Here is a 26,743-nt window from a genome sequence, read left to right on the forward strand (position 1 = left end):
ATCTTCCCATATGCCCTCCCACCAGCACCTGCTCTCTCAACACCAGCAACCCTAGCACCCCAAGGATCCTTCTCACAAACATCACTCCGCCCATCATCGCTAGAAGCATAGTCACTCCCCTCCGCCACGCCATTCCCACCCCCACTAATCCGCTCATCATCCTCGCTATCACTAGGAAGATAGTCGCTCCCCTCCGCTACACCATTATCATCACTGTCACTTCTATACCTCCCAATCCCCCTCCCTTTTCTAACAGGTGTACTACGAACAGGAGATGACATGTAAGGACTCCTGTTTCTTCCTCCCCTTACTGGCGCATAGGGACTTGGACTCCTACTCACGCTTCGGAAGGCGCCGGGCATGGGGGCGTAGTCGCTTCCGCTATCTCGATGCCGTCGGAATAGAGGTGGTGGTGAAGGTACTGCAGGGGGTGGCGAATGGTAGTCTTCTGAGTCTACGGCTGTGGGGACGCGGGAGAGGCGGTCGGAGTGTGAGGAGCTGGGTCGAGATGCTATGTCTGACAATGCGGCTGTGTGGGCGCCAGGTCTATGGTCGGAGTACGTTGCATGGTCGTCATCGCTTGAGTATGTTGACCCGCGTCGGTGACGGGAGTGGTCTACATGTCTTGGAGGAGGAGGAGGAGGAGCTGAGAAGCTGCTGGCCTGATGGAAGGAGCTGCCCGGGCGGTGTAGACTGGGCCGGACAGATCGGGGATCTGGATTCCTTGTACGAGGCTCACGACGGTTGCGGCGGTTTTCCATCTCGAACCGGTGGTAAGATTCTTCTGAGTCCCTCCAACGACTACGTTCGCTATGGTGCCTCTCTCGGTAATTGTGTGGACTTGGCGCGTAGTCATCTTCATCATCTCGCTCAGGGTCTGGGTATCGCCCGGAAAATCTAGCTTGGCGGTTCACTGGATTGCGATTCGCGGGGCTGTCATCGCTGTAGGATTCGGTGTCGGACCGATCCGTTGTATGAGTGTGGAGCTGTTGGAAGCGGTCGAGAAATTGCTTTGCTTCGCGGTAGTTCTCGTGTTCCTTAGGGTTCAGGCGGGGCGGTTGGCTGAAGGAATCACTATTGCCCCAGCCTGCTTTTACCCTCCGATCTTCGGACTTGGCTTTGGGATGAGGAGCGTAGTCTGAGGGGGGACTACCACTGTAGTTCTCCCGAGAAGGGTGGCGGATCGGTGAGCCATTGCCCAGGGAATCATCCGTGGAACGGTCATCGTAGCGAGACCCACGATTTTTCCAAGCATCTTTCTTCACTTCAGGCGTGGCAATGTAATCTTCGTCAGACTGAGAATCTTGTGCGATGCAGTCTGGATCTGAAGACTGAGCCCGATACTGTGGCCGCCCAGATGGTCGTGGTTGAGGCCTTGGGCGAGGCTGTGAGAAACCGTACACGTCCCTTGGTTCTCTTGTTTGCGTAGCGTATTCGGATGCCATAGCCCGATTCACAAGTCGCCTATGATTGGGGGGTAAATCTTCGTAGTATCCACGGCGTGGGGTGTCGTAGTCCGAGCTCGAATCCGTGGGCGACGAGACGTAGTTTTCTGAATGCTGGGTATCCCGGTAACTACGCGGGACTTGGCTACTATATCTCGGTGCTGCACGGTGTGAGCTGCTCTGCTTCTGACGACTTCGGCTGCTCTTGTGTGGTTGGTCCCACATGCTGCTGGGAAACGCGTGGAAGCACCACGATCTAATGATTAGTTGACGTTGAGCTGCGTAATTGGGTTATGCAGTCTCGCAGAGGAGAGGTTCAGGCTGCGAGTCGCTTCATTTCGTTGTCGTGGCTAGCTACTGGAGAGTAGGGAAAGGCGTCATGCAGAACCACGTGGTGGGCGTCTAACCGCAAGTAAAACGCGCTAGTGTCGCATCGGACCAAGCCTCACCAGTCCGCCATCTTCGATGCTTCAACACCATCACCATCACAACTTGTCCGTGCGATGTTGTCTCCCACCACCCGTTCTATAGCCGGGAAGTAAACTTAAAGTAAAGATGGAAAGTTTGCGCGTCCAGCAACCCGGGAATCTTTGGTAGATGGCGCGCTTGCTAACCGTGACAGCTGACAGCGCTAACTGATCGCGTCACCACTACAACCAACGACATTCGCAATGATGAAGAACGATTCAGGCAATGCTTGATTAGTCTTGTCTTCTCCTCTTGTTCATCACATTTCATCTCTCGTCAGCCTTGCGCTCTCGGACAAACCTGGTTGCTGTTGCAGATTCCACCTATCGGAACAATCACTCCTACAGAACCCTGGGATTTCGCAAAGCTCAGCCTCATGAGCCACAGACCAGGTCTTCTACCCTCCCGCAAGGGGCAGTCCTGTCATCTTATGTCGGATAAGCTTAATCAATATGTTTCCGTCGAGTCTGGCCCGGGCACGGTTTTGTGGAGCTAGTGGCTGCCCTGTTATGTTCATGAAACGACAACAGCGGGACTGCCGGGACTAGACTCGTTGCGAAGCTACTTCCGCAACGCCATTCTGTTTGTAAACGCCCGTCAAGCAACCTATCCATGGATGCATGGGCACCAAACTACGCACTGCCGACATGTTCATGACTCCTTGGTGGTGGAAGTATCTTTCCGCCCGCTCCAGGCACAGGTATGCGCGTCCTAGTAGCGATTCGAATTGTCCGATACCCACTGCCGTCGGTGATGAACGGCGTCAAGGGTTCAGGTGCATGCTCGAAAGGAACATACCCCCGTAGGTAGAGTGAGTGGGGCGTGCTTCAAACACCAGCCAAGAATCCTACGAGATATAAAGGAATGGGTCAGCCACCGGATACCGTATCATCCAGTTCTTAGCATCATTCTCTCATTCTCCCATTCATCACCTGTCATTCTTTTCAGCAAACTGTGTTTGCTATCCATTCTTTATCTTCGACTCGATAACTTTCCACTATGAAGTACCAACTCTTCGCCGCCGTTGTCGCGGCTTTCGCTTCCAGCGTCAACGCTGCTGATGCCGTCAAGGGCGCTGCTGAGGGTTTCGCAAAGGGTAAGCATTTCATGCCATATTCATCACCGCTCTATGCTGACACATTCCAGGTGTAACTGGTGGCGGCAACGCCGCACCTGTCTACCCGACCAGCACCGCTCAGCTCATCAGCTACCTCGGCGACGACTCCCCTCGCACCATCGTCCTCACCAAGACCTTCGACTTCACTGGTACCGAGGGCAAGGCTACCTCCTCCGGTTGCCGCCCATGGGGTACCGGCTCCGGCTGCCAGATCGCCATCAACCAGAACGGATGGTGCGACAACTACCAGGCCAGCGCTCCCAAGGTTGGCAGCATCACCTACGACAAGGCTGGTGTACTAGGAATCACCGTCAAGAGCAACAAGTCTATCATCGGCCAAGGCACCAAGGGTGTTATGAAGGGCAAGGGTCTCCGCATGACCGGCGGCGTCAAGAACATCATCATCCAGAACATCCGCATTACTGAGATCAACCCTCAATACGTCTGGGGTGGTGATGCCATCACCGTCGACGGCGCCGACATGATCTGGATTGACCACGTCACCACCGACTTGATCGCCCGTCAGCACATTGTCCTCGGTAACACCGCTTCCGGCAAGGTCTCCATCACCAACAACGAGATCAACGGTGCCACCGCCTGGTCTGCTACCTGCGACAGCCACCACTACTGGGGCATGTACTTCACCGGTGCCAACGACATGGTCACCCTCAAGGGCAACTACATCCACCACACCTCCGGCCGCTCGCCCAAGGTTGCTGGTAACACCCTCCTCCACGCCGTCAACAACTACTTCTACGCCAACTCCCAGCACGCTTTCGAGGCCGACTCTGGCGCCAAGATCATCGCTGAGGGCAACGTCTTCCAGAACGTCAAGGAGCCTGCTCAGTCTGGTCTTCCCGGCAAGGTCTTCGCTGTCGGCAACAACGGCGCTGCCTGCAAGTCTGCCATGGGACGCAACTGCGAGCCCAACGTTTACGGCAGCTCTGGTACTCTTGCTGGCTCTGACACCAGCATCCTTGCTGGCATGAAGGGCAAGAACATTGCCGCTGCCGGTACCGCTGCCAGCGCTAAGAACGTCCAGCAGTCTGCTGGTTACGGAAAGATCTAAGCGATTCTGATAGAGTCAGCTGTTGCTTAGGGGAGTGTGGATTCTGTTCTTGTAAATATCTTCTATTACTTCGTATATATCCTTTTGAATTGGAGATTTGTTTTCTCTCCACTGTTGAAATGTCTTCGTACCTTCTTTGTGACTTTCGCGTTGGTCCGTGTTGTGTGACTAGAAACCTTTCCGCGACGTTGCGCTGTTAAGCGTTTGTTCCACTCACAGGTGAAGGTCAAAGTGAAGACCAAGTTCATGTTCGCAATTGGCGTGAAATGGCATTGTGAGGCGGGTCAGCTGTGGCTATCAATGTCTTGACGCGACTACTTTGCGAGCAAGCTTTGCTTCCTTCACCACACAACAGCTCTACTCGAGACCCATAATTATATAACAGGAACCTAGTAACACCGGCCTGATATCATGTCGTTCCCGGGCCATCGTACCCCGTCTGTCCCGCTTCTGCGTAATGGCGAAGATTGCAACATCATGTAAGATATCCTGCAGATATACCTGTCCAGCTGCTAACACCGAAGAAGTGCTAGACGCAATCAGTTGATGTCCCCGCTCTTAAAACTTCCAGTGGAGCTTCGAGTCAAGATCTACGAGTACACATTCACCAATTCCACCGTCCACATTTCGCTATACGAACCAAGTGGCACACCTCGGCGACCCCCACCTAAATCTGCAGCCCTACTCTACGTCTCACGTCAGATCAAGTATGAAGCCTATTCTGTATTCATTAGTACCTGCACCTTCGACATCACCTCTTGTTGGTTCTGGGATAGACTTGTGAAGATTGTGGGAGCTCACAACCTGAAGCTCATGACCTCGCTATTGGCCATGCCAGGTTGTATGCTCAGTCTCATAGAGCACATAGACAAAGCTGATTGGGAGTTGCTCCAATCGCTGCGGCATGTGAGTGTGCTTGTTGACCCGCAATATGAAAAGAGTTCGCAGATCTTACTCCGGGGAATACGTTGTCACTTTTCGAGGGAGATGCCGTGTGTCACTATTCAGGAGGTCGAATCAAGTGCGAAGTGACTTCGTTCTGAAGAACGCACTTCTTCGAGATCCGGCTCGTGAAAGAGGGTTGAATGAAAGAGTATATTCGAGGGTGGAAGTAACCGGTTCGTCAAGGAGCCTAGACCCAGAGTTTGTGGTTGCTTGGTCATAATCTTGCTAGCGGAGGAAAGCTCGAGTGGTAAGGAGTGGCTATGTTATGTGTCAAGTCCGGCGAGATTGATTATTCGGGGCGAGTGGATTCCAGGAGCCGTGGGTCGACGGTACCGACCTCGAGATGTAAGAGGTACTCAATATATGCGATCAATGTCATGTCCACGGTAGTATGATACACCTGTCACTTAATACACATTGTATGGAAACGATATTACGATGCAAGTGCAAAAGATGGAGTTGGCTCGCGGATGTAGCGGCGCCTAGACCGTGAAGCACGTGCACTCACTGCGTCATCAACAATGCAGATATCTCGAGGCTGGTCGTGCCAACCACCCAACCCCAGTTTCCCCGCTGCGTACCTGCATTTAACGTTGAGCCAAAAGTGGTGATGTATGTGCGCAATGGGCCATGGTGTCGGATAGGCCGGCAAATCAGCAAGTACGTGAGTCTTGGCAATGCCATCTACGGAACTCGGCTCGCTCCCTCACGGGGCTATGATGACGTTGTTCAACTCCAACTAGAGCTGCGTCCATGGGAACATTGCCAATCATAGTCGAATCTTCTTTACGCCCAGCCAGGCGACCAGCGGCGCGGACATGGAGCGCGTCTTTCCAATTGTCAGAGGTCTCGGAGTCACTGCCGATTATGCGGTGAGTCCCGTGGCGCGAGTGGCTGGGACACTATACAGACACGGCAGATACATCAGGCACTCTTCACGGCGCAGGCGGCGAGGGCCTCTGAAAGACAATCGTGCGACAGTAAGGCTCTCATGATATCCAGTCGTTCTAAGTATTGCTATTGTCACGTCGATCACGCATAGCGCAGCCTAATACTGTCTGACATGGCGGTGCCAAAGGCGGGTCATGATGAGCGCCGAGCCCCGGACAAGCTTTTAGACATCCGCGCTGGTAGTTGGAACGGCGCAGCAGGGAACGGACGAGCGTCGCGCCTTATTTAAGGTAGGGCCATGCCCATGTCTTTACGGGCTGCCATTCCGCTTTCTGGAATCCGACGATCCTTTTCCATCGTCCTTCCCCGGTGTAGGACCGACTCCCCAACGACAACATGCTTCGATATGACAATATCCTCAAATTCGCCCTCGTTCCGTCGATCGTTTTCCTTCTTCTCTCGGTAGTCTCGGTGGCGTTGACAACGCATTACTGGATTCTTACAGACTGGGTTATTCCTCGAGGTCTCAAAGTAGTAACGAGCGAGTTCAATGATCGGCTGCAACAATATGTCGTCGATGACACGATTGTCTATTTTAGAGAGGCGCCGACAGATGCCACTATTGTATCCGGATGCTTGAACCTGACGGCAGCCGTGGTGGCTCTCATCGCTTGGAGTACTCTGCGCAAGCCGGACATGGACTCGCAATACAATAGCGTATGTATCAACGATCGCAACACAAAGAACACACATTAATGTCCAGTAGAGCACACGTCGCTTCTGGATGCTCAGCATTGTTGTCACCACTATTGCTGGTTCTGCCACGGCTATCGCAGCTGTCGTGCTTCACTACACCGAGCGAGGCGACGATAAGTGGGGCTGCACTTCCGAAAGACTCATGATGAGTGGTCAAATGAACACCAACGTGTACTGTACGCGCGAGATGGCGAGTTGCAACTACCAACCGGGCTTTATCCCGAGGGGAGACCGTGAAAATGCCAGCGTAGCATGTGCTGAGGCGGTCAGTTACAAACAAACACGTTGCGACACGACTCACTAACATCATCGCAGGTTACCGTCAAGTGGTTGCAGATCGTAATGACCGTTAACGCGCTGATCTTGCTGGTGATGTTCTCTCTGCAAGCATTCTTACGAAGAAAGTCACGACAAGCACGATTGAATGAACCAGTACCGGAGGAAAAGATGGAGGAAAGCAGCTAACATCCTATTACCCGTTCGACACTTACGATATGATTACGAGGCTTCATGACACATTCTTTTACTATTCATTCTCACTCAAGCGTTGCATCATTGGAGTTTGGGCTACCGCCTGGGAACATTCTTTTGTAGCGGACAACAGCATCTAGGACGGGACAGGCGGCTACATGACGTCAGCGTCTCGCGCAGTCTGCTGTCAAAACGGCTGTTGAGATATACATACGCTTATACACTGTGGGTTCCGTATATCATAATGTACCCTGATCATACACAGACGCTTTTCCGATTTGGTTTATGCATATCAAAAGTGTACCCTGGAGGTATACGCTGCGCTACAAATGTTTCTGTAAGAGATGGAAAGGCACTGTATACCTTCAGGGTGAACTTGAGTGTGACGTTCAGTGCAAAGGGAGCGGCACTTGTAAGATGCACGTTGACCGGATGAAAGGTCAAGCAAATAGGTGAGGTGAGCGGTGAAGAGGGTGAGGACAGTGTCGCGTCGTGCCTTCCTCTTGGACATGAAGCACGTGGCTGCTTACGTACTCACTGCTCCTTCCCCCAGCAACACCGTTTGTTTGGAGACAGGGCGCGGTTTATGTAGATTTTTGCTTCTGACTTCTCTTCACCACAGCCGAACCTCTCGTCATGGCCCCCCACCCCCTCTTCCCCAAACTCGAGGCGGCCGTCCTCGTGGACGGTCGCCCCGTCAAAGAACATGCTGACCGTGAAGATGCTAATGCCGAGTCCAAGGTAGTCTACATCGAGGCCGAAGCGGGCGAGCAGTTTGGCGTCCGATTCTTCATCCCCGGCTACGTCTTCGACCGCCACTCCATCAAGGTCATTGTCAACATCGACGGTGTTGACATGCGCAAGTTCATCTTCGAGCGGCACAAGTACAGCCTCTACGGCATCACAAGACAGGTCAACGACAGCAGCGCGCTTATCGGCCACAAGTACCTCGGCCAGCGCTTCCGCTTCGCTGATCTCAACACCCGTAAGTCTAGCCAGTGAGCATCGGTGTCATGCCGCTAACAGATCCAGATGATGACAACTACGAGATTGACCACGCGCTTTGGAAGCAGCTGAAATGGACTGGCAACATCTCAATTACCTTTCACCGGGTCACCAACGTACGCTTCGCCCGTGCGTGGAAGGACGTGCCGTCCATGCGAGAGTACGATGAAGTCCCCGAGAAGGCACTGAAAGGCTCGTCCGTCTCGCACAAGACAACGTATGTATAGCATAACCTCCTCCCTGCAAAGCGCTAACAGTTCTGGAAGCCTCGACCCGCTGCACCGCATTGCACCCGTTACATTCATGGACGCAGACTATGTCGACAGCCCTGCCCGCCCTCTTGCTGAGATCGAGTTCCGATACCGGTCCAAGGAAGCTCTCAAGTACCTGTCCATAATCCCCCGCACACCTAGCCCAGAGCCCTTCAAGGAAGATCTGTCGGAGGAGAAGGTGCGGAAGATCTACGTAAGTGTTCTTCATTACATCTTGTCAAGACGCAAGCTTACAGAACACCGCAGCTCAAGCACGAGGAGACTCAGACTCGTAAGCGCGACCACCCCGATGACGACCATGACTACGAAGACGTGGAGATGGTAGAGGAGCGACCCGCGAAGCGACGCTGCTTCCCCACCAGCACCGACGAAGTCATCTCGCTCGACTGAGGACACTTCAAAGGCACATCATGGCATCGGACAGCAGGCAGCGTGCATGAAATGCTGAATACGGAGCGTTGACTGGATACAAGGTTTTCACTGGAATAGTACCGTGAACTACAAGCAGGCTCATCTACCGCCCGGGTTCATGTTCACTAGCATAGCATCGGATACCGAGAGTCTCATCTTGAATTGATTCTCCAATTTACCATCGTCTGTACTCTTCTTGGTGTCCTTATGTGCTCCCATTCTACCGTGTCATCCCTCTATAGTCTCAATGCCTCTTCTCTAACAGCCAGAGCTCAAGGCGCCGTAGCAGTCCCAGTCTCCATATCTACATACGGGACCAGCGTCTCCCTAACATTCGTCAACCGCTCTAGCACATGTCCCACTCTAACCACATCCTCATCTTTCGTCGCTCTCCCAAAGATGTACGCCGAAAATGGTATCCCAGGCGCCACATTAACCAAACCATTCCTCGCGTCCTTCTCCACATGTGTATCTCGCGGAAAAACCCCCATAGGTACACTCATAACCGGACTCCCCGCTTTCGCAGCAAAGCTCTGCATGGCAACACTCAATGTAGGCATAATCATGACATCGCAACACTTCCTACACAACGCAGCGTCGATACCACCTTCACCCTTGTAGTACTCGTCTCTCGCTAGCATGTTCTCGTAGAGCAGATTCTTCGGATCAGAAGTCTGAGCCCTTTCCAGACCCTCGACGTTCCGCTGCGGGTACTGCTCGGCCGGGTGTCCTTTTGTGAACGCGATGAGGTCTTCGAGGTTACGCACGTTATGCGGGTTTGTGGCGAGGGAGGAGAGGTAGTCGTTTATCGCGACCTTCATATCTGTGCTTAGGACGATGTCTTTGGCTTCTTGTGGGAGAGCTTCCCAGCCCTTTGCGCCGGTGACGGTGACGTTGTGGACGATGGTTGCGCCGGCGCTTTCTAACAGTTTGAGCGTTCTTTCGAAGGCTGCCGTTTTACAGGCAGGTAGGTTTTGCATGTCGTTGAGAGAGCTGGGGATACCGATTCGAATGCCATGGAGGTGGGGAATTGAGTTCGCGGCGCTGAGGTCTTGCACAATCTTCTGTTTCGTCTGGCCGGGAAGGTGATCGCTGTGTTGAACCATACCAATGAGGAGGAGCGCAGAATCCGAGACTGTTCGCGTGAGCACACCAACGGTATCCAGTCTCTTAGACGCATGTATAAGCCCTTCAGAGGATAGCAGACCACGCGTCGGCTTGAACCCCACAATCCCAGATTTCTCCGCCGGAGAAACAATCGAGTAGCACGTCTCCGTCCCCAGCGCCGCAAAACACATACCCAGGGCAACAGCCACCGCACAACCCCCCGAACTCCCACTCGCTTTCATACCAGGATAGTAGATCCCCGTTGTCTGGCCTCCTCTTCCACTCCAGCCAGAGCACCCGCTCGTGGAGCGGAATCCAGCCCATTCGGCCATGTTTCCTTTGCCCAAGATTACCATGCCTGCTTTTCGCACTGCGCTTACGACGTCGGCTTCGTGAGATGGTTTGGCGCCTACTAAGGCCATGCTGCCGCATGTTGTGGATGTGGCGTCGAGAGTGGGTATGTTGTCTTTTAGCAGGATGGGTATGCCGTGGAGGGGGCCGAGGGGGCCTTTGGAGAGGCGCTCGGCATCGAGGTGTTGGGCGGTGGATGTAGCGTCGGGGTTTACCTCTGCTACGGCGTGGAATGTGGGGTTTGTTTCGCGGATTCTAGTTAGACAGGCTGACGTTAGGTCGACGGCTGTGAAGAGGCGTTTTTGGTAGCTGGTTTGGATTGTGGGGAGCGTGAGGTGGTCTAGACGTGGGATATTGGGTTGGGTGTTGGTGGGTGTGCTGGCAGACCTGCTGGCCGGTTCGTTAATGTATGGGGTCACCATTTTGGGGTTATTCTTAACCTGGTTCTATACAAGGTGTTTCAGTATTGCGGACGTGGTGGGAACGTTATGTATTCAGGTCATTCGCTGTGCGCTCTACTACAGTCTTACTGGCCCGAAAGGTCTGCTTGGGACTTCTTTGTCGGATATATACTGTGTAATGCTACAGCGCTCTTCAATCTCGGTGGACATTAACACCAGTCATTCACCATCAGAACCAGTCTGAGTGACTGACAAAGAAGAGTCAATATCGACATATTCGTGCGTGAAGTTGAGGCTATGACATGATTTAGATTCTTGAATGACCCTTACATAACTGACATATCGACCGTCGATATATTTTTCACAGCTCTTAGTCCAACACAATGACTTCGGTATCATCGCTTGGCATCTGTCTGACGCGTTCAAGCTTCCTCTTCTTGCGCAGATCAACCGAACGTATCTCGATGAAGTCGTCGTCGCAAGCTATCACTCGACTATCGACGTTGTGGTCGTCGCCTGCCACGGTGGAGGTATCGGAAAGCTCGCGCTTCATGCGTACACGGGTCTCTTCTTGATCCTAGTTGATGTCAGCATGTAAATTGGTAGGGTGGATTATGGGGATCATCCTACCCTGAAGCGGCGGACGATAGACTCTAGTTGTTCCCTGTTCAGCTGTCCGAGCACCATATCATCGCTGTCGAGAACGTCGACTGGATCAGGCGTACGTTCAATGATGTGAAGGTCTTTGAGCGCAGCTATAACGTCAATAGTTAGTGTTTGCCTACTGTTGACCTATATCTGGGAAGCTTACCGAGTGAGCGATAGTAGAAGTGGAATGTCGCAAACGGTTCTCCGCCATCAGCATAATCCGCATCGTAGTACTGAATCTCTTCTGTGGGCTCTGTGTCTCCAAGACTGCGACTAAGTTAGCTCGTAGTGGCATCCGTGTGGGGCTATACATACACTGCCTGATGCGACAGCGACTCGCCCTTGATAGCCTTCTCGTTGACCGTATCCAGCTTCTCCAACTCCTTCTGTACGAAGGCGATCTTCGGATTGCGTCTTGCATTGTCAAGGAAGTAGAACTCGCAGGTAATGATACCTATAGGCTGTAGTTTGCTCTGCATGTCTTCTGGGATGCGGCCCTCGCTGTACTCTCCTGCGTTTCTCTTAGCATATTGTCACTTTGTAGGAAGTAAAGATGACTTACTAATGTCAAGCGGCGAGAAGCAATAGTGCTGTGTGAACCAGTCCTTGCCATCGTTCGATATCGGTCCAGAGCTGACGTGACCATTTGCGTCGTACAGCTCGTCCGGGCGAATAAGCGGCTCATCAACATCCTTGCCGTCGATGGTGACGATCATAGACACCGGGCGGTCGATAGGGAAAGGCGCCTTGAAAGAGTAGTGAATTTCGAATGTTAAGTCTGACCTTGCTTCGATGTAGCTTTCGGAGATAGCTTCTGATACGGTGGTGTGGCGGTCGGTGTACTCGCGAAGCGGGCTGCCATCAGCTTGAACATGAACTTCGAGCCCAGGAGCCTCATCGACGACTGCCATTGCGGAAGGTGCGATTGTAGTACGATATGAGAGGTAAGCGATGAGGGCAATAGGAAGCTGCGATAGATCTACGACGCGTAGAGTGTGCTGAAGATATGTTCTTGAAAGAAGGCTTCACCTCGACTAGAGATGTCGGTGCTGGAGTGTGGAGGCCGAGGTGAAGGCGAGTACTGGCAGGTGAGAGACGATAGCCCTAAGATCTATCGCCTTCGACGGGTCACGAAAATCGCGCGCTTAAACGTGAGAGATGAACGTGGCTGTCGCGCTGGTGGCTCCTTCCCTTCGAGTGAACTCAGATTTGGCGTAGATTTCTAGCGCCCCAAACGAACGACGGGAGTAGAGTGAGCAAGCAGGATGAAAAATTACGCGTGAATAGATGCATATGAAATAGAAAATAGTCCGATAATGCTACCAGCATTGTCCCCAACGATGGCGACCAAGCGATGGTTCCCAAGTTTCTACGCCAGAAGCACTCGTATCGCCCCGAAAGTGCTTCATAAACCTGTCCTTCGACTCGAAGGATGAATGCGGTCAATCATCCAGAGCCACAACCTCATCATCAGGACCAGGGATGCGACGTATCCTCTTCACAATCGGATGTGCCGGCTGGCTGCCGATCCACTCGACCTCATCACCAACTAGGGTATCCTCACTGCCTTCTCGCTCTTCTTCGCGTTCGCGCTTGATAGTGATCGCTTTCTGGTTCTTCTCCTGTTTGGTGGTCAGTAAAAAACTCATGAATCGCATGCCTCCAACCTGTGATGCGACTTACACGCATGCTCCTAACCACTGCTCTCAACTCTTCCTCGGTCATATCTTCTGGATCCCTGTCTTCAGCCTCTGATTCTGGCTCCGGAGATGGGCTTGGGGTACGCGGGATGACGCCGATGGACTTTAGCGCATCTGAGTAACTGTCAGCTATCATCACGAATTAACAATGTATGCGTGTGACTGACCGGTAGACCTATAGTAGAAAGTGAACGTTGCGAAAGGCTCGTTCTCAGTCGTCTTGACTTCGTTGTAAGTGATGGTGTCATGCTGCTCGGGTACTGTCAGACTGGCGGCAAGGTCAGCGATCATTCTTCCTCGTGATGCGTGGGAAGAACGTACCTAGTCTGATGAGACAGTTGATCGCCCTGCATCGCAGCCGCCTTGTGTAATGCCTTCTCGCTGAGAACATCAAGCTTGTTACTAGCAAGCTGAGGCACTTCTGCGGGCTTCACTGCCTCCAGATGCTCGATGAAGTAGAAGTAAAGCACAATGCGGCCAATTGGTGACAGGCGATCCGCGAGGTCCTTGGTCATGGGAATGTTGGTCTCATCTAAACTTTGTCAGCGAACGTTATGATAGATGTTGAGACAAAAGAACGTACTGGTCCTCAACTCAGCAAACTGGAAGCTCTGAGTGAAGCTGTGTCCGCTAGTCGACGATGTAGATCGTGAACAAAGATACCCCTCGCACTCTTCCTTTCCACCCCACTCAATGAACGGAGCTTGGACATAGTCGCCGTCTAGCAATACATCCATTTGAACTGCCGAGGGCGGGGTGAAAGGCGGACGAAACAGATAGCGGATGGAGAAGTTGGCAGCTGATGGCGCTTCTATGTACCTGGATGTAGAGGTCGCAACCTCGTCGTCTTCGATGATCCCATGTTGATATTCCGGTAGTGCTGCCGCGTCGACCTCGATAGTGACTTCAAGACCTGGAATACCCGTCGCGATGGCCATTGCGATGGAATGAAGAAAGAAGAGAGCAAGCTGCGAGCGAGAGAGTAGACGATATCGCTAGGGAACAATTAGAGGGACCACCCACAAGGATCGTGCTCACTTGAGGCTCACATTTGCTCAGGTGAGAGAGGTGACCAATCTACAGGCCCACAAAACGACCGAGAAAGACGCTGGGATGAGAAAATTCGAACTAAGCCTTGCTTGTACTCAAGGTGACTACGATAAGACCACTCCGCGATGTTTTGCGCTACAGTCAATCCGGTACGCCTTATTTATACGCCAGCAACTAGAACAGCGCCGCAGAAGGCTAGAGAGCCTTCGAAAAGAACGAAGAGAAAAGCCAAAACTCTGCCAGGACCATGGTATAGGCACCGATCCATCCCTATGTCAGATCGATAATCTCGGCACCATTCTCATCGAGGGTAACGGGGAGCCGTCTGCGCTTGGCGGATAAGAAAGTTACTTCGCCATCGTCGTTATCCTCGTTGATGATGGTGCTGCTTCGTTCCCGCTTGATACCCTCTCGCTTGATGACTGGAGCGGCGTCCCTCTGTTCACGCTGGAGGCGAAGGAGCTCGCGAGATTCTTCCAAGGTAAGGGTGTTGATGTCGCGTTCTTCGAGTGGTACCGGGCTAGGAGTTCGTGGGATGACGAGGAGGGATTTGAGAGCAGCTAAATGGCATCGGCATTAGTAGAAATACGGCGACCACGAAGAGCTCACACACCTCTCGAGCGATACTTGAAAGTGAACTCTGCAAACGGCGCTTCGTCGATCTTCGTGGTTTCAATCGTGCTGTACGCCTGCATGACTTCTCGCGCGCCGTAGCTAATCCCAGTATAAGTATTTGTGAGTATTGGGAAAGACGCTCGCTGACCTAGCCTGATGGGATAGCGCACTGCCTTTGAGGGCTTTCTCTGGCACAACACCCAGATTCTTGTCCTTCCGTACCGTGACCGGGGTTTTGTATGTTGCGCCAGCTGTCGCCCAATAGAAGCGCACAGATATAACACCCACCCTATGGAGCTTCTTCTTCAATGAGTCCTTAAATGTGCGTGAATCACCGTCGTCTGAAGTAAAAGTTAGCAACTAGCTGACTCAAGAAACTGAGAGACGGAACCATTAATTTCGAGCTGCGAGAAGCAGAACTTCCTTAAATAGTATTCGCCATCTTCGAATCCGCGCGATCCCTTGAACGTATACGCATTATCCCAGCGAACTGAACTGCCAGGGTTTAAGACACTACCAGTTGCATATTCCCCGTCGATAACCAGTTCCACAAGAATACTGTGGCGAATACTGAATCCAGGAGAGAAGCAGTATTTGACCTCAAAGTTGTCACCAGACGAGGCTTCGATGTACTTGGTGACCTCGTCATCCGAAGTTTGATCATCGTCGTCGACATACTCTTCAAGCTGAGCGCCCTTGACGAAAACCTCGACTTTGAGATTAGGATGCGCTTTGGTGATCGCCATCTTGAAGACAGCGGCGGGGTGGAGCCGGAAACGAACAAAAAGGGCGGTTGGTGTTAATAGGAAAAGAGATGTCTGGCGGCGTCTATGGCCGCGAGAGACCTGCAGTGGTGAAAGTGAGGATGAGACGTGACAGGCGCAGCGCGCTGAAAGTGGAGGTGCGGCCTCAGGTCCGGGGTCGTGATTACCGCCGTGGATTCGCGCCGCGGCGCTAACGCGCGTTGCCACGTGAAAGTGCCAAACAATGCGCTTAAAGGGAATGAGCATCCCTATATAGCAGTGAGCAACGTCGAAGCACTGCGAAAATCATGTTGAAGTCAGTCAGTATATACACAAAAAGTCTATTCATCTCCATACTCCAGTCCAGTCCAGCTTTCCACCCACCTATATACCATCCATCCATTCCCATCCGCGCTCTCAGTACCGAGCATGGTATCATTCCTCCCTCGCCCAAGTAACAAAGTAAAAAAAAAGAGTGCAATCCGTCGCCGCACAGTAACCCCTAGATCGGGTACATGACTTGTAATAATGACAAAACATTACGCCCCCCAAACAGGCGAGAACAGGAATGCACAAAAGATCAGAGGCTCACGGTCTTCTTTGTGGAGGATGTCGCAACCGGTACGCCAGTGCAATGATGGAACCGCCCTGCCATATGCTGTTGTACGTGAATAAAGACTGAAAGGAAACGCTATGCAGTCGTTATCATGGGAATATGCCTCCATGCAATGGTATCATTCGCGGGTATGGATTAGGCCGTAATTGTTGGGAGATCGCCATGGTAGTAATGCTGTGATGAATGGGGAATGTGGTGGGGCGAAATGGCGATGACGGTCGATTGTCAAAGGGCGTTGCTGTGCCCATCTACCATGCGCCTATGCTTGCAGGGGAGCCAGTTCCGTAGTTTCCGCTCAGCAGCTGCTGGCGGATGGACATGGCATCGTTGGATCCGCCGGCGGCGGGATTGGGTGTCTCAGCGCCCATCCAACCAAGTCCTCCGCGCAACTCGTTGACTGCCTCCTGCATCTTTCCGCCCGAGATCTCATTGTGTTTTGCAATCTTCTCGTCCCATCCGCCGTATTGGAGCTGTATTCCGCCCGCCTTCTTTGCTGCCTCCTGAATGACCATCGCCCACGCCTTGGCCATCTCCTCGTACGCCTCTTGCTTGTGACGGTTGTGTTGGTACGTATCCCAGTTGGGTAGACGATGGATGATCTCGGTGGCGCCGTCGAGGAAGGCGAGCGATGTGGCGGGCTGGTGTTCGTGCGGCGGGAGGAAGTGAGGTGTGAAGTCTTTGAGGGAGTCGAGCAGTTCATCGAGTTGTTGCCGCACCCTATTGTATGCATAGTCTGATGACGCACGGCCGCCAAAGGGGAAGGCTGCCTGGAACGCCGCCTCGTACTTTGACAGGACTTCCAACGTTGACTGTATGCTTGGCCGGGGCGCGGTTGTGACGACTTCGTTGCCGATGTCCGGGTGGCGCTGGCAGATGGACTGCAGCAGGTTGCGCATCTCGTCGGGGCTGAGCGTCTCGAGGAGGCGAGGGAGCGGGAGTGGGCGGCCGGAGATGTTGGTTCGCATGCGCTTCATGCCTCGCGGCGCGGGTCGTGGGAGTACGGCGGAGGATGTGGTGGGCGATGCACTCATGCGGTCGTCGTCGCCGGCGCTGCCATCGTCCTCGGCTTTCCGCTTGCGGCCAGTCATGGCGGCGGAAGGGGCGTAGGCTGCGTGAGGGTGAAAGTTAGTGGCTGACATGGAGTTGAGGTGTTGCGAGCAGCGAGTGGACGTACGGTTGCGGGAGGGAGAGCGGCGGTTGTTGTTCAAGAGATGAGGGGGCGTGAATGTCTGCTGGTACTGCACACTCATGACGAGAAAGGGCCCGCAAACGCAGTGATTTCGCACGCCTGCTTTGTTGGGAGCCGGATAGCGATGTCTGGGTGGTGATGCAATGGGCGGGCTCTCGTTGCGTGGGCCGTGGGCGGTGTCGGGTGTTGTGTTGTTGCTGTGGTGGAGACAGCAGAGCCATACGAAGGCCCAAGAATATGCTAACAACCGGCAAGTCCGTGCACCCAGCCAATCACGTCACATGTCACCGATGTCAACCACGATAATTGCCCTTTCATCTGGGGTTGAGGTTGGGTTCTCTCGCCATTTTTGCTTTTTCTCGAAAATCGCCCCTTCATGCCCCAAGTTCGTGTGGTCCCTCATCACAAAAGAAACAGCAGCGGCTAAGGCGGCACCATCTATATCGCATCACATATCACCATGCATGTCTGGAAAAATGTACGTGGGGGATCCTCAGCCATGGTGCAAGCCCACAACATCAGATCTAGTGAATTTCTATTCAGGCGCATTAACGCTGTGCCCCTTCCTTGATTGAGGTGCACAGCGTCGAAAGCTCCTTGCGTGCGCCTGAGACACTTGCGTGTCCAGTGGCGTTTTCATTCAACCGCATAAAGGAGAACGCCATGTGAGTGCCATACTTACCTGCTGAACGATGATGCTACCGAATACTCCCACCAATACCATAATATACAAGACATGCTTCACGCATTACAAGTACAGGGACTGGGCGGCGACCAAATCCCTGCGGACGAGCTCAAGTGCTGCAGTGAACTTTTGCTCAAGCTCTTCGCTTCCCATGACCTTGGAGGCCTGGGCCATTTGTCGGAGCAACTCTTCTAATCGTCTGAAAAGGCGAATCAGACTTCCCTCGTACACATCGGTCATTTTGCTGCTCGAAGTTAGTTGTCGTCACGTGTGAGGGTAACAAAGCGGACATACCAGATCTGCGCGAATGTCGCACCCTTTGACCAGGCGAAGACGACCTCCATCAGCTCGTATTTAAACGACTTGAGGTACTCCTCCTCGTTGACTGTCAGCTTGCTCTCTTGTGACATCTTCGCGATAACCCTAGCTTGCTGTTGGATCTCGCGATATGGCTTGGCAAGCTCTTCTTTAAGCGCTGGCACTTCTTGCGTCTTCTCCTCGAAGATGAAACAGCTAAGACAAGCAACGCATTGCTCTGGCGTCAGTTCATTGAAGAAACGGTTGAAGAGCAGCTCGCTAAGCACGAGCTCGTCACCAGTGCTGATTTCGCAAGCGACACGGGCCTTTAGCTGCACGACATCGGCTTCGTCGATGAAGCCGAGGCGTCGCAACACACGTTTCCGGCTCTTCAACTCGTCTAACTGAATGACCGATAAAGCGTTCGCAATCTCTTTCCTGATGTTCTTGATCTTCTCACCAATCGCAATCTTCTGCGCATATTGGCTGTACAGTTCGGGTAGCCTAGGTGAGTTGTGGAGAGGGTTCGAGAGAAGACGGGACTCCAGTACTTCGATTTTCTGCACGATATTAGACAACAACACGGATTCTTGATGGTGAAACTTACCCTTAACAACCTCTTGAAACTGTCATCCTTAATGCCCATGTTCTCGATGGGGTCCAAGATAGCAATTCCGTCAGGGAAGCGCTTCTTGACCTCGCTCAGTGCTTTGCGAACATTGTTCCGTTGCTCTGTCGACTTGAGCTCGTTGGGGAGGAAGACACGGAGATGACCAATAGATTCAATGCAGTTCAGAACCACAGGGACAACCTCCATCTTGCCTTTGTCTCCCGCCGCAGGTGGGCGCACACCAGGCGGTAGGCCGTCGTTCACCGCTGGTACAAACTTGGTGTCGCTGCTGACAGGTAGTAGAACGTCGACAATGTAGGACTCTTGAGGTGGCAGAACTTCGCCCTTGTTAGCCTTGCGAGCCGTGTACGCTACAACAGCACCCCAGCCAAAGTCATAGTCCTTGAACTTGATCTTGACCATTCGGCCACCCTGCAAGAACTGCAAGCAGTAGTTCGGCTGCATGATCACGTCACGCATGTCCCTAGTGTGGTTGTCCAGTTGCTGTCGCAGATTGTAGTAGTCCTTGATAGCCGGCTCGTCAACGATGTTGGTGTTCGCCTTTTCTTCTTCAAGCTTCTCAAGTTGCTTCTCCAGGTTGGAGACACCTGCCGTGCTCTGGAACTGGAAGAAACACCTTTCCAGCATGAACTCAGGGGAGATGCCTTCCACTCGCATAAGGTTGAGAATCATGTTGTATCCCAGATGGAAAGCTGAGTTGAGGTTATCCTGTTGACCGCGGACAATCTCCTTAGCCACAGCAGGCTCCATCTGCTCGCCAATCATCATGATGACAATACCGCGGTCATCAAGACCACGACGTCCAGCTCGACCAGACATCTGGATGAACTCAGAAGGCGTGACCCATCGCTGCGATACTCCGTCAAACTTGCGCACACTGGTAAAAACGACTGTCTTGGCCGGCATGTTCAATCCGATTGAGAAGGTTTCGGTCGCGAAGAGAACCTTGATCAGTCCTTCCTGGAACAAGATTTCGATGGTCTCCTTCAAGATCGGCAGAAGACCGGAGTGATGAACACCGATACCTCTCCGGAGAAGGGGGAGGATGTGCTGAATTTGGGGTAGTTGTCGGTCCTCCTCTGACAACATCTCGATGGCGCTGTTGAAGACCTTGGTCACCATGGCCTTTTCGGAATCGTCGTTGAACGCGAGCGAGCTCATAGACAGCGCGTAGTTCTCGCATTCCCTCTTGCTAAAACTGAAGACGATGACCGGGTTGTAGCTCTTGACCATGATCATCTTGACAATCTTGTAGATATCCGTCTGGTCCTTGTTACCGCCCGTGTTGGTCTTCTTGTCCTTGCCCTTGCCTTTACGCTTCGCCATGAAGTCCTTGGCCTCGCTTCCGCCCTTGTCCGCGATGGAAGACATGGCTTTCTGGAAGTTCTCTTCGCGGAAAACACCCTTTTCATCTACCACCAAGTGTATACCGTCGGCACCAGCGGGGAAGAAATAGTGTTGTAGGGGCGTCGGGCGGAAATCGGTGTAGACGACGTGGCACGGCTGGCTATGGGTTTTGGTGATCCATTCGGCGAACTGCATGGCGTTGGGAATGGTGGCGGAGAGGAAGACGTAGCGGACCTTGTCTGGCAGGAGAATGATGGTCTCTTCCCAGACGACACCTCTTGACTTGTCGCGCAGGTAGTGAACTTCGTCGAATACGACCCAAGCTACTTCGCGCATAATCTCGGAACCTCTGTACAACATAGAGCGCAGAATCTGGACATGTTAGTCTGCATCATCCTCCACAGCGTTGCGTACATACCTCCGTCGTCATGACCAGACAGGTTGCAGTGGGGTTGATGGTGACATCACCAGTCATCAGACCGACGTCGCCAAACTCGGCCATAAACTCTCTGTATTTCTGGTTGCTGAGCGCCTTGATCGGACTGGTGTAGATGACTCGCTGGTTGTTCTTGAGACATTGCGCGATGGCGTATTCTGCCACAACTGTCTTTCCGGCAGAGGTATGCGCTGATACCAGAACACTTTCGTTTCGCTGTATCGAGGCGATGGAGACCTGCTGGAAGGGATCTAGGGTAAAAGGCCACTCGCGCGCGGGCTCTGCGGGGGCCTTGTGCTCAGAGATGGGGACGTAGTCGTAGTCCGGAGGGAGCGCGACTTGATGGCGGACTTGATGCGAAAGCACCACTGCCTGACCCTCTTGCAACTGCGCTTGAAGACCCGCTGCGGCAGCCATTTCGCGCGTCTGCTCTGTCTCGAAATCGTCGGTAACTATAGGCTCGGGCTCGTCGCGCTTCTGCTTCTTCTTCAGAGCCTGCGCGCTACTATTTTCGTTCGCGGTCTCAGCTGGCTCTGCAGGCGCATCCGCCATAGCAGTGTCAGCGACAATTTCAGGCGACTTGACGGTGCCATTCGCCTGGCGCTTCTTGTTCTTCCGGGGCGCGGTGTCCGTGGACGGGCCGCCCTCGAAGACGTCGAACATATCGTCGTCCATGGTGGGTGGTTGATTGCACTCTGTGCGCGGTTGAGTGCGTCTGTCTCGTGGGGTTGGGTGATGGACCAAACAGGCAGTTTTGACCTGTCGCGAAAGATTATCGAAGGCGAGCGCAACGCAGATCGAGAAACTTTGATGGTCCTTACTAAGCGGGTCGTTGCCAAGACATGGCAACCGTGGAAGCTGCAACTCATCGAACCACCGCGACCAGAACTCCGCAACCTCTCCACTCTACAACACAGACAAAGTACGCCCCAACTCCACGCCAATTGCAACCCCAGCTGACTTCCGAAGATGCTTGCCCGTGCTACCTTCCGCGCCGCCTCGGCCCCAACTCTCGTCGCCCGCCGCGGCTTCCAGTCCACCCGCGCCCAGTTCGCCAGCCCATACCACTACCCCGAGGGCCCGCGCAGCAACTTGCCATTTGACCCGCTGAAGAAGGGCTTCGCCTTCAAGTACTGGGGATTTATGGGTACGCACTGGCGCGTCGCAATCACTGGGTTGTGCTAACATTCGCAGCCACCGGATTCTCCCTGCCATTCCTCCTTGCTGGTGAGGCGCCCGACTCACTGATGTCTACTATGAGAACATATCTAACAGAATTCCCCCAACAGTCTGGCAGACAAAGAAGAACAAATAGATGCAGTCATTCGGAGCGTGGACACGATACTGGACTATGGGAAGGACACGGGATTTGTAGAATATCGGAGGGTCGCTCGGAGGCCTGTATAGACACCACAGCATCAATTTCATTGTCTGTCTTCCACCATGATCCAATGCATGCAGATTGCAAGTCCTAATGATACTTATTGGATACCTCGGTGGGCAAGAACCGTCTCTTCAACTTCGAAATGAGGTACTGCAATTCTATTCACATGAACCAGCGCTGTTGAGAAGTATCGTTTTCTGCGCATATAGGAACCAGGGCATGGACGGTGAGCGAACGTGGTTCAATTGCAACACCTTGATGACGATGAGATGCGTTGCGTTACCCTTCGGTAGAAGCTCGGCGCTAGCATCACCAAAAATTCGGAAGCGCGATTCTGCCAACGGGGCTAGTGACCAGTCATTCGAGCAACAGGACGCAACATTGCCACGAACACAGTCCATGATTCTTCGGCAATGCGAAACCTCAAGATTGTAGGAAGGTCGCTCCTGCGATTTTCCGGAGACGAGCCACTACCGTTAACGGCGACCGCATGGGACGCCGCATCAAATGCGCTGGTATGCGCCTTCGGCCCTTCGGAATCACGTGCGACCATCGAACTCAAGAGACTGCATCATACTCGCAACGGCGTCGAGGAAAAGCTTGAAAGCATCGCATCGTGGGATGCGCCATGCCCGCTGCCCTCGCTTACCCATGACTCAATCTTGAGCCTGCACCATTTCGCCGACACTTCGACATCATGTTTAATTTTGGCTGGAGGAGACATCGTGCTCGTGCGAGAGGACCCATCATCTACAGAAGAGCTAGTTGAGATCGTGGGCTCAGTCGATGCCGGTATCTCTGCTGCGGCGTGGTCACCAGACGAAGAACTTCTCGCCATCACCACACAGGCGGACACTTTACTATTGATGAGCCGCGATATCGAAAACATTGCGAGCATCAATCTCACCCCCGAAGATGTCAACGTCTCCAGTCATGTCTCTGTGGGTTGGGGAAAGAAAGAGACACAGTTTAAAGGCAAACGAGCCAGAGCACTGCAAGATCCAACAGTACCAGAAAGTATCGACGAGGGTGTACTTAGCCCATTCGACGATCGCTCTGTCACAATAAGCTGGAGAGGTGACGGCGCATGGTTTGCAGTAAGCAAGGTCGAGGAAGAACGCCGTCGCATGATCCGTGTCTACTCTCGGGAAGGACAGCTGGACAGTGTGAGCGAGCCTGTGGACGGCCTTGAAGGAGCTCTCAGTTGGCGACCATCAGGTAACCTGATTGCGAGTACCCGTCGTACCGAAGATAAGATTGAAGTGGTGTTCTTCGAGCGCAATGGTCTTCGCCACGGCCAATTCGATCTTCGTTTTACCCCGGAAGAGCTTGCAGCTCTCTCGATTCCGTTAACACTCAAGTGGAATAGCGACTCCAACGTTTTAGCTGTATCATATCCTGACAAAGTACAACTTTGGACGATGAGTAACTACCACTACTATCTCAAGCAAGAACTTCGATTTCCGGAAGCTGCTTCTCGAACAGTCATATGTAGCTGGCATGCTGAGCGTCCGCTCGCAGTAGCTTTGTCAACTCCAGGTAAGTTGCCCCTCGTAAACGTAAGGTCGATATGACTAAGTACATTCCAGATGCGCTTCAAGTGCTTGAGTACGCGTCCACAATCTCGGCCGGCTCAGTCGCCCCACCGAACGATTTCGGCATGGTCGCATCAATAGATGGATGTGAGTGATGCACTCTGTATACGTGGTTTTTCTGATACTGACTACTTCAAGTATCCCTGAAACTCACACCACTTCGCATCGCGAATGTGCCACCTCCCATGTCACTTCACACTCTGGCTCTCGACTCAAAACCCATGGACGTAGCGCTTTCAAAATCTGGCAATCGCTTGGCAGTGCTCTCCGACAGCGACCTTGCCGTATATGCTCTCGATCTCAACAAGCGACCTATACCCAAGCCTAGTCTCCTCTGGCGCAGTGATGCGATAAGTCATGGCTCACCACGACACGTCACGTTCTTTGGTGATGATCAGATCTTCGTACTAGCAGACAGCTGGGACGAAGAGGAAAGCTCGCTCTGGCAGTCCGAAGGCGATGCGTTACTACCTCAAGGGCACATAATGGAGACCGAGAATGCGTCCATACTTCTTTCCAACGTTCATCAAGAAACGCCGTACATCGAGTTTCAGAATGGTGCATTACATCAGGTCGTTGTAGATGAGCTGAGATCGGATTGTGCTCCCCTAACGCCTTTTGTGCAGAAGTTTCCTTCATTTGCGCCCGAGGTTCAAGTGATCGATGTTGAAGGCCAGGTACGCAAACATACTCCCCGCGACGTCGTATCAGCTAGCTAACATGTCCAGACATTAGCATTTGGACTAACAAAGAGTGGAGTACTATACGCCAACGAGCGCATTCTGGTCCGCAACTCCACGTCCTTCGTGGTTACCACTGCGCATCTCATATTCACGACGACACAACATCTACTCAAGTTTGTGCATCTTGCAAGTGCAGATGGTAAGTCCAAGTTGCATCATGAGACCAGACGCATGTACTGACATGTACTAGAACTCGAGGTACCCGCAGACGAGCCACAAAAGGATGAGAGATGCAGGAGTATCGAAAGAGGAGCTAAGATCGTTACTGTGATGCCTACGACATACTCAGTCGTGTTGCAGATGCCAAGAGGTAATCTTGAGACGATCTATCCTCGAGCGCTTGTGCTTGCTGCTATCCGTCGCAACATTGAGGCAGAGCGTTACGATGAAGCCTTCTTTGCTTGTCGTAATCAGCGCGTCGATCTGAACATTCTCCATGACCACGATCCGGAGCGGTTCATGGCGAGTCTGGAGAAGATTATTTCACAGATCAAGAAGATCGAACATATTGACTTGCTCCTGGCGCAGCTCCGGTAAGCGATTAACCATACATCTTAGAACATAGTTGCTAACTGTTCAAGTAACGAGGACGTGTCGGAGACCATGTACACGGAAACGTTGAAGACGAAAGATATGGCTACGAAGCCAAAGCTCTCCCAAGACCAAGTCGAGAACAAAGTGAACCGGATATGCGACGCTTTCCTGGCCGTATTAGAGAAGTCTCAGTATAAGGACGCGCACCTGCAAAACATCATCACAGCCCATGTCTCCAAGACACCACCAGCTCTGGAAACAGGTCTTGCTATGATAGGTCGTCTACAAGGTAAGTCATATATATTTGCGTATTCCGCAGTTCTAACATGTCACAGCATCTAGCGATCCCCTCACTGATAAGGCCGCCGAACACATATGCTTCCTTGCAGACGTCAACCAACTATATGACACATCTTTGGGACTGTACAACCTTGACCTCGCCCTGCTTATCGCTCAACAGTCACAAAAGGTATGCTGATCGAATGCATGGGTCGCATTGGTAGCTGACCCTCAATAGGATCCGCGAGAGTATCTGCCACACCTGCAGTCTTTGCAAGATCTGCCCGAAACTCGTCGCAAGTTCAAGATCGACGACCAGCTCGGACGAAGAGCGAAAGCGCTCACTCATCTCAAGGATCTTCAAGCCTACGATGAGGTACAAGACTATGTGCAAAAGCATGATCTCTACCCTGAAGCTTTGAGCATGTACCAATACGACAGCACCCGGCTGAAGGAAATCATGAGGTTGTATGCAGACTTCTTGAGTGCTAACAACAAGAACAAAGAAGCTGCATTGGCGTACGAATACCTCAACGACCATGCCTCCGCTTGGCCATGCTACCGTTCAGCCAACCTCTGGCGTGAGGCTTTATCGTCTGCTATCCTCGCCGACGTAAGCGCGGATGAACTGTCAAGCATTGCGACAGATCTTGCGGAAGGTCTTACAGAGTCCAAAGACTACCTGTCAGCTTCATCAATAACACTCGACTACCTCTCCGACCTTGCGTCCGCGGCACGTCTCTTATGCCGAGGCTGCCACTTCGCCGAAGCAATCCGCATCGTCACACTCCGCCGCGAGCCCACTCTCATCACCGAAGTCATCGACCCCGGCCTCGTCGAGCGTAGCGCAGACATGACTGAGTTCCTCGCCGACATGAAGGGTCAACTGCAAGCACAAGTACCCCGACTCAAGGAACTCAGGGCCAAGAAAGCAGAGGATCCGCTGGCATTCTACGAAGGCATGATCGACGGTCCTGCCGATGCCAATATCCCCGACAATATCTCTTTGGCGCCCACAGATACAACAAGTGGTGGCACGTTCATGACCAGGTACACAAACCAGACTGGCACGGTCAACACAACAACGACGCGCAAGACAAGCAAGAACAAGCGGAGAGAAGAGAGGAAGCGTGCGCGCGGTAAGAAGGGTACAGTATACGAAGAGGAGTATCTCACCAACTCCATCGAACGCCTCATCGAGCGCATCAACAGCATGCAAGAAGAGATCCAACGTCTTGTTGAGGGTTTGGTTAGACGGGGTATGAGAGAGCGTGCTGACGCCGTTTCCAACGCTGTTAACGAGGTTATGGAACGGTGTCAAGAGGCGATCAAGGAGATGTATCCACCTGCGGCTGCTGGAAGCTCTGAGGCTACCATTGGGGCACCGATCGGCGTTGAGGGCGAGGCGATGAAGCCTACTGGTGGGGATGCGACGCTTTGGGATAGCTTGCAGGAGGTTGGGAAGAAGAGGGAGGCGCCTGTGGTGAAGATGTTTGAGAGGCTTAGCCTTTTGGGATAGGCAGGCTGTGGTCTTTCAAAGTA

The 26,743-nt window shown here is 52.9% G+C and overlaps 9 protein-coding genes across 9 annotated transcripts; 4 read left to right on the plus strand and 5 right to left on the minus strand.

The window, feature by feature from the left end:
* Positions 1–2,912: 2,912 nt before the first annotated feature.
* Positions 2,913–4,099, plus strand: J4E84_007486 (uncharacterized protein; the record flags this gene model as incomplete). The annotated part of the gene is made up of 2 exons (XM_049390069.1): positions 2,913–3,009; positions 3,060–4,099. The coding sequence occupies 2 exons, from the start codon at positions 2,913–2,915 to the stop codon at positions 4,097–4,099; spliced, it is 1,137 nt and encodes a 378-aa protein (XP_049242369.1).
* A 2,232-nt stretch (positions 4,100–6,331) lies between these two features.
* Positions 6,332–7,156, plus strand: J4E84_007487 (uncharacterized protein; the record flags this gene model as incomplete). The annotated part of the gene is made up of 3 exons (XM_049390070.1): positions 6,332–6,652; positions 6,702–6,956; positions 7,007–7,156. 3 exons carry the CDS (start codon positions 6,332–6,334, stop codon positions 7,154–7,156), a joined length of 726 nt encoding a protein of 241 aa, XP_049242370.1.
* A 642-nt stretch (positions 7,157–7,798) lies between these two features.
* On the plus strand, positions 7,799–8,829 carry J4E84_007488 (uncharacterized protein; the record flags this gene model as incomplete). The annotated part of the gene is made up of 4 exons (XM_049390071.1): positions 7,799–8,147; positions 8,195–8,384; positions 8,434–8,632; positions 8,686–8,829. The coding sequence occupies 4 exons, from the start codon at positions 7,799–7,801 to the stop codon at positions 8,827–8,829; spliced, it is 882 nt and encodes a 293-aa protein (XP_049242371.1).
* A 293-nt stretch (positions 8,830–9,122) lies between these two features.
* Positions 9,123–11,396, minus strand: J4E84_007489 (uncharacterized protein; the record flags this gene model as incomplete). Its single annotated transcript, XM_049390072.1, has 3 exons — positions 9,123–10,563; positions 11,090–11,286; positions 11,340–11,396. 3 exons carry the CDS (start codon positions 11,394–11,396, stop codon positions 9,123–9,125), a joined length of 1,695 nt encoding a protein of 564 aa, XP_049242372.1.
* Positions 11,397–11,662: 266 nt separating this feature from the next.
* Positions 11,663–12,003, minus strand: J4E84_007490 (uncharacterized protein; the record flags this gene model as incomplete). The annotated part of the gene is made up of 2 exons (XM_049390073.1): positions 11,663–11,876; positions 11,996–12,003. 2 exons carry the CDS (start codon positions 12,001–12,003, stop codon positions 11,663–11,665), a joined length of 222 nt encoding a protein of 73 aa, XP_049242373.1.
* A 796-nt stretch (positions 12,004–12,799) lies between these two features.
* On the minus strand, positions 12,800–13,046 carry J4E84_007491 (uncharacterized protein; the record flags this gene model as incomplete). The annotated part of the gene is made up of 2 exons (XM_049390074.1): positions 12,800–12,979; positions 13,041–13,046. The coding sequence occupies 2 exons, from the start codon at positions 13,044–13,046 to the stop codon at positions 12,800–12,802; spliced, it is 186 nt and encodes a 61-aa protein (XP_049242374.1).
* A 3,283-nt stretch (positions 13,047–16,329) lies between these two features.
* Positions 16,330–17,169, minus strand: STS1 (Tethering factor for nuclear proteasome sts1; the record flags this gene model as incomplete). Its single annotated transcript, XM_049390075.1, has 1 exon — positions 16,330–17,169. One exon carries the CDS (start codon positions 17,167–17,169, stop codon positions 16,330–16,332), a length of 840 nt encoding a protein of 279 aa, XP_049242375.1.
* An 849-nt stretch (positions 17,170–18,018) lies between these two features.
* On the minus strand, positions 18,019–21,341 carry MTR4 (ATP-dependent RNA helicase mtr4; the record flags this gene model as incomplete). The annotated part of the gene is made up of 4 exons (XM_049390076.1): positions 18,019–18,199; positions 18,250–18,812; positions 18,860–20,602; positions 20,649–21,341. The coding sequence occupies 4 exons, from the start codon at positions 21,339–21,341 to the stop codon at positions 18,019–18,021; spliced, it is 3,180 nt and encodes a 1,059-aa protein (XP_049242376.1).
* Positions 21,342–21,635: 294 nt separating this feature from the next.
* J4E84_007494 (uncharacterized protein) lies at positions 21,636–26,720 on the plus strand (the record flags this gene model as incomplete). The annotated part of the gene is made up of 9 exons (XM_049390077.1): positions 21,636–21,813; positions 22,447–23,589; positions 23,640–23,732; positions 23,784–24,322; positions 24,374–24,527; positions 24,579–24,921; positions 24,970–25,211; positions 25,258–25,391; positions 25,440–26,720. 9 exons carry the CDS (start codon positions 21,636–21,638, stop codon positions 26,718–26,720), a joined length of 4,107 nt encoding a protein of 1,368 aa, XP_049242377.1.
* Between the last annotated feature and the right edge of the window lie 23 nt (positions 26,721–26,743).

Source organism: Alternaria hordeiaustralica (genome assembly GCF_023758085.1).
Source record: "Alternaria hordeiaustralica strain BMP 2776 chromosome Unknown scaffold_16, whole genome shotgun sequence".
Classification (NCBI taxonomy): Eukaryota; Fungi; Ascomycota; class Dothideomycetes; order Pleosporales; family Pleosporaceae; genus Alternaria; species Alternaria hordeiaustralica.